Raw genomic sequence first — 7,500 nt, 5'->3', positions numbered from 1 at the left:
TCAACATTAAATTGGTTGAAGATTGTTGATTTTGAATTTGTAAATCCAATGTACCCAATATTAAATCGGTTGAGATTGAAATAATTCCAATACCATTAAACATTGCCGCAACAGATTCATTCTTTGATACGAAACCTGCTGATTCAATAGCACCATAATTTGTGCAAATTGATGGCAACCCAATTGATTTTCTATACTTTGATAATGAATCCAATACAGTATTTGCACAAACATAACTACACTGATCGGTTGAACCAATGATTGATGTTGCAGATGATGCCATTACAAAATTATTCAATCTCCAATTTCTATTAATTGATTGATTATGTAAATTAATTGCACCAATAGTTTTGGCATTATGAGATACATTTAAACTTTCCATATCAATTTCTTCAACTTTTTTAGTTATTTGAGTAAATGCAAAATGAAAAATTGAATCGATATTTACAATATTTGGATTATCATTTAAAATTTGATTAATTGAATTCTCAACTTGTATTGAATCACTTACATCAACACTCTTGAAATGAAATTTAATTTTGTTATTTGCTTTTTTCATTGTTTTACCAATTAATAATTCCAATTCCCATTTCATTAATGATTTTGATAAAATTATAACATTTTCAATTGAATTTGAAAATTTAATAATCCATTTTAAAATTTCTAAAACTATACCTGATTGACCGGTAATTAATATATTTTTACCTAAATTTGATTGAGAAATTTGGTAATCTGATTTTAGTATTGAATAATTTGGTTGGTTTGAATGTTTATTAATTAAATCAATTAATAGATTTGAATCATCATGAGATATAACTATTTTACCAATATGTTGACGTTCATTAATAAATTCAATTGCATCTCTAATATTTGAGTTTGAAAATTCAATAATTGGTATCACTTGTAATTCACCACTTTCAAACCCATCATTAATTGTATTTAACAATTTCTTAATTTTACTTTTACTAATATTAAATAAATCAATATTATTTGAAAGATCAATTATTCTACCATTCTTTGCTAAACATTTAAAATTTAAATTATCATCACCATTTGGTAAACTACTTAATATTAAATCTACACCTTGTTTATTTGATCCTAATTGATTTAACTTTTCTTTAATTAATTTTGGATAGTTCTTATCTTTATTTGAATAAATTCCTGTAATGAACGAACCATAATTATCACGAAGGTATTGTTCTTTTTCTTTTGAACTAACAGTAACGAATAGATGGGATTTATGACCTTTCCATCTCAATGAATTTAATGCTGATAAACCAATACCACCAGTACCTGAATGAATTAAAATTGATTCATTATCTTGAATATCTAAATTACCAATATCAAAAATACCATACAATGACAATATATATGAAGATGTTATTGATGAAGCTTCAATATAATCTAAACTATTTGGTATTAAACTAGCATATCTTGAATCAATTGTTATATGTGATGATGTTGTATTATGTCCAATGCCATAAACTCTATCACCAACTTTAAATTCTCCATTACCACCACCACCACCAACTTTGGTAACTATACCAGAAAAATCAACACCAAATTCAGGTTGATTTGATATTCCATTATGATTAGTTTTTTCAATTGGTAAAGAACCAGTAAATACTAAATAATCTCTATAATTAATACCTGTTGCTTTAATTTCAACTTCAATTTCATTTTGTAGTAATTGTTTAAATGGTTTGGATTGTAATTGATAATCTAAATTAAAATTTAATGTTGAAATTAATTTATTACTATTTTCAAATGATTCAGATTTAAAAGATTTCTTTAAATTTGTTTCTAATTTTGCTCTTTCAAAATAAACTCGATTATTTCTAATTAAAAATTCTCTTTGAATATTAATTTTTGGATCAATTAATGGTTCAATTAATTTAATTAAATTGCTACAACTACTACTACTACATTCATCACATGATTGAATTGTATCATTATCAAAATCTAAAGTAAATAATTCAAGTTGACGATATTCATCAAAATATCTTGCTGCACCGATTAATGATGATGCTAAATAATTTGAACCATCACAATCACGAGTAACCAATACATTTTTACATTTTGATTCATATTTTAATAATAATTGATTAATTTGAATATATTGGAAATTAATTAATTTGAAATTATCAATTGTTAATTCTTCAATACCTTTTGTAAAATAAATTATTGAATTATTTGTAATAATATTTAATTTAATAAACTTTTTAATTTCTACAATATTTGATACCCATTTAATTATATTATTATTATATGATAATTTTATAGATTTGGTGAAATTATCTTGACTATTTTCATTTCCAAAAACTATAATATTATCATATTGATTACATTCAATTTTTTTTGATAGTTCTAAAAGTGATGGTTTTTGAGAGTGAATAACAAAACAGCACCATGTACATTCTTTATTATCAGAGACTATAGTATCTTTATAATTGTGATTCGACAAAACTTGAATCCATTGATTTGGTGGTATACTACATCTATCCTTTCTAATATCAGTGTCTTCAAATGCCCACCATTGATTGAATGCACCAAAAATACTATCAGATATAAGTTCTTTATATGGAATTTCAACAAATAATAAATGACCGTTTGGAGTGAGTATTTTATGAATTTCATCTAAACTTGGTGATAATTTCTTTACAACATGTAATACATTTGACATTATTACAAAATCATAATATGATGGACTAAGATCTTGCTTTTCAATAAATGGTTGCTCAATATCAATTGAACGATATAGAATATTTATACGTTTATCTATATGTGATAGTTTTTCTTTAGCGGCTGAGATGAACGATGGTGAAATATCACTCCAAGTATATTCTATATCAATTTCAAATGAAGGATTCTCTAAAAGTAATTGATTAATTAAATTTAATACAACAACTGATAATGAACATGTACCACCACCCATTTCTAAAATTCTAAATACCATCTTTTTATTTAATAATGGTTTTAAAGATTCTTTAATAATTTGAGCAATAAGCTGACATTGATTTGTCATTAAATTTGGATTATTATAAAATCTATCCAATAAACCATTTTCAAAAAGAGATTGTGGTGAATCAATTGTTAAATCTTCATCCTCTAATGGGAATAATAATTTTGGAATTACTTTAGTTGATTTTATTAAAATTTCATAAATACTTTTTCTATCTTCACTTGAATCAATTGTTAAATCATCATCATCATCATAGGCATTAACACCAAGTTGTTTAATAGTTTCAAAAACAAATTGAAATAATCTTTCATTTTTTAAATTTTGACAATATTTTGATTTTAATTCAATAATGGTTTTTGAATTTAAAATTTCTAAATTAATTTCTGGATTTCTTTTTTCAATATTTTTAAAGAATTGATTTGAAATGAATTTTTCACATTTTTGCATCCAATCTGTAAATTGTTTATCTATTTTTAATTGTTGTTGGTTTTGATTATATAATGATTTGAAATTTAATGGTGATGGAATTGGTGAATCTTTAGATTGAAGATACATTGAAAATAATTGATTAGTTGGATATTTAACTGATATTGATTCTTTAATTGGAGTTAAAGATGTACAAACTGCATTTTCAATTTCAATTAAAACCGTACCATCTTCCATCATTATTACAATTGATGCAGAATATGAATCACCAATTCTTGATGGATTAATAGTAGAGTAAACATAAATATTAGAATGTATTTTCATTTCTTCTTCACTTGTTGGTACATTTGAAGAATGGTATTTAAAACCTTCAATTCTATCAAACACCAATTGAGATTGTTCCTCTAACAAACAAAGCATACCATGTAAACATGTATCTAATACAGCAGTATTGAAAAATGATGATGGCTCTCTCTTTAATTCTAATGAAACCTCTGATAATGAACAATTTTCACCAAGATAACATTTATTTACACCTTGGAATACACCATTATATGTTAAACCTGTTTTAGATTTTATATGACTATACAATTCATCCCTTGATAATTTTGTTAAATTACATTGATTTTGGATTAATTGTTTAATATTTATCTTTTCTAAATTATCAGAGTTACTTGAATGATTTGATAATTGAAAATCACCAAATGATGATAAAATCCATCGATTTGTTTTTTGATCATTAAAATGATATTCAACTCTAAATTCATCATTATTATTGGTGGTGGTGTTAGAAGTTGATTTTTTAAATATATTTGTTTGTAAAGCTTGATTAACACCTTCTATAAAAATTAATGGTGATTTAAATCCCATTTGATTAATTGTTAAATCTTGTGATTTGTATATTTTTAATAAATTATCAATATAACCACAACCTGGGAAATAGTATTTTCCTTTTACCATATGACCTTTTAAATATTGGAATGGTGGTCTCTTAATATCTATAAATGTTTCATATGATTTGGAATTTGGTGAATTTTCATTTAAATAACCTAAATTATCAGTTTGTGGACCATTTACAATAAGTTTGGAAATACTTGGATCTTCTTTCCAATATTTTTCATCATCCCATTGATAATGTGGTAAACTAATATTAGATAATTGATTGATATTTGAATTGATGGATCCATGGGTATCATCATGTTGGAATTGACATTTAAAATTAACATTATAGCCATTATCACAATATAATTGTGAGATGGTTCTTTGAATTTCTTCAATATCATTGTTTTTCTTATTAAGTGCTGAATAAACTGAAACTTTAAATTCAATTGAATTATCATCATTAGTTGGTTTTGGTATCATTTGTTTTAAATAAAATTGTAATGTTGGATGTGGAGCCAATTCAATGAAAACGATATCATTTCCTAATTGATTTGATTCTATATGTTTATATAAATTTGAAATTGTTTGTGAAAATTTAACTGGAGAAACTATATTATTAAATACATAACTAGAGTTGAATGGTGATGTTACTGAATCGAATAAATTTGTTGTAACTGTAGAAAATATTGGAATTTCAGATTGTTTAGAATCAAATTGTTTATTTACAATATCCTCTTTTACTTTATTTTGGCTACTTGTATGGAATGATGATAGTGAAGCCAACATTGCTGAAAATATACCTTTTTCTTTTAGAATTTCAGAAATTTCGTTTAATTTTTGTTCATTACCGGCAATGACTATTGAAGTTGGTGAATTGAAACATGCAATTTCAATATCTGGATATTGTTTAGAATATTGTGAAAAGTATTCATCTGCACTGATATTAATTGATAACATTCTTCCATTGGTATGGGTTTTAGTTTGTGCGATTGATCTATGATAAATTAAATAACATAAAGTATCTATATTAATCATACCTGAACAATATGCTGCTGGAATTTCACCTAAACTATGGCCAATTATAAATGATACTTCTATACCCCAATGTTTATACAATTCAAATAATGATATATTAAACATACACATTACAGGTTGAGCAATCATTGGATGCTGAATTGATTTTGAATCACAATTTCTTAATTTCTCTAAAACTGAATAACCATAATATTTTGATAATTTATTATCCAATAAATCCATTGATTCTTTAAAAATAAAATCATTATTATATAATTCCAAACCCATTCTATCATATTGTGAACCTTGACCACAAAATACAAATACAGTTATTGGATTATTTCTTTCAATTGAAATATTTGATGATTTTGAATTTGATGTTTTCATTATCTTGGCATTATTAAATTGATCCCAACTTGATGCAATAACTACAGAACGTTGATAAAGTGAGGTTGGTTTAGTAAAAATTTGATGTTTAATAAATTCTAAAAATTTAAATTCATTTTCACCATTTTTAATTAACAATTGTTGATAGTTTTCTAATGATTTAACAGAATTTGATGAGAATGGTATTAGATATTCTTTATTTGATTTGATATTATTATTATTTCCAACAATTTGATTATCATTATTATTATTGTTAAATTGTGATAAAATTAAACAACAATTTGAACCAGTTACACCAAAATTACTTAACCCAATACAAGTATTTGATTTTGTGAATTGAATTGGTTCAGTTACAACTTTTAAATTCCATTCTTCAAATTTAATTTTAGGATTGGGTACTTTAAAATTAATGTTTGGAGCAAAACATTTATTTTTAAACATTAAACAACATTTAATTAATGAAGCAATACCAGAACCAGCTTCTAAATGGCCAATATTTGATTTAATTGAACCAATTAATAATGGATTTTCTTTTGAACGACTTTCATCATTAAAAACCATTGAAATACCTCTAGTTTCAATTGGATCTCCAGTTGGTGTACCAGTACCATGACATTCAAAATATGAAATATCTTTTGGTTCAACAGTACCATTAGTTGATTTTAATGCCATCTTAATATTATTGCATTGTGATAAAGATGATGGTGCATAAAAATTGGATTTATCTTGTAAACCACCACCATCTACATTTGAACTAGCACCTTTAATTACACAATAAATCTTATCACCATCAATCATTGCTTGTTTCAAATTCTTCATAACAATTATACCAGACCCTTCAGCACGTGCAAATCCATCTGCACTTGCATCAAATGTTTTACATGAACCAGTTTTGCTAAGAATATTTAAATCGGAAATACTAGCAGTAAAGTATGGATCTAAAAAGAAAAAAAAAAAAAAATTAATTTAAAATAACAATAATAATAATTAATTAATTATTAAAATAATAATTTACCAATAATTAAATTTACACCACCAGCAATTGATAAATTTGAAGTACCATCTCTAATTGATTGATAACCTAATTTTACACAATTTAAAGAGGAAGAACAAGCAGTATCAAGAGTCATTGATGGACCACGAAAATCAAAACAGTATGAAATACGATTTGATGTAGCATGTAAAGATGTACCAAATGCATTTGTAATTGTTTGATCTTTTTCTCTAATGATTCTTTGATAATCATTAGTTGAGGTACCAATGAAAACCGATGTATTTGAACCACGGATTTTAATTGGATCAATTCCAGCATCTTCAAATGCTTCCCATGTACATTTTAATAATATTCTTTGTTGTGGGTCAATTGTTGGCACTTCTGTTGGATTAATACCGAAAAATAATGGATCAAACGATTTTAGTTCGTCAAATGGTAATAAACCAGCATATGCACTACTAACTTTACCCATTGTATAGAAATTGTCACTCCATCTATTACTTAATTCAACCACTCCATTAAATCCATTTTTTAAATTATTCCATAATTCATTTGGTGTAAAATTTTTACAACCTGGTAATCTAAATCCAATACCAATAATTGCAACATCATTTTCATTATTTCTATATTTAAAGTTTTCCATAATTTTTTTTTTTATTTTTTTTTTTTTAAAAAAAATAATTAAAATATTAATAAATTTATAAAGAAAGAGAGAGAGATTATTTTTGTTTAAATTAAATAAATTAAATAAACTATATATATATATTTTTTTTTTTTATTGTTGTTAATGAATAAAATTTTTTTTTTTTGATTTTTATTTATACTTTTTTTTTTA

At 24.6% G+C, this 7,500-nt stretch overlaps 1 protein-coding gene across 1 annotated transcript in view; it reads right to left on the bottom strand.

The window, feature by feature from the left end:
* The window catches only part of pks13 (beta-ketoacyl synthase family protein), a gene marked incomplete at both ends in the record, with an annotated part of 7,733 nt that extends 425 nt beyond the window's left edge, over positions 1 to 7,308 (bottom strand). Inside the window, 2 exons of the mRNA XM_639815.1 lie at positions 1 to 6,609; positions 6,687 to 7,308. The exon at positions 1 to 6,609 is cut by the window's left edge and continues 425 nt beyond it. Coding sequence (XP_644907.1) covers positions 1 to 6,609; positions 6,687 to 7,308 — 7,231 coding nt within the window. The remainder of the gene's footprint in view (positions 6,610 to 6,686) is intronic.
* Between the last annotated feature and the right edge of the window lie 192 nt (positions 7,309 to 7,500).

Source organism: Dictyostelium discoideum (genome assembly GCF_000004695.1).
Source record: "Dictyostelium discoideum AX4 chromosome 2 chromosome, whole genome shotgun sequence".
Taxonomy (NCBI): domain Eukaryota; phylum Evosea; class Eumycetozoa; order Dictyosteliales; family Dictyosteliaceae; genus Dictyostelium; species Dictyostelium discoideum.
The sequence above is the reverse complement of the archived record's forward strand: the minus strand, read 5'-3'. Positions and strand labels throughout refer to the sequence as shown.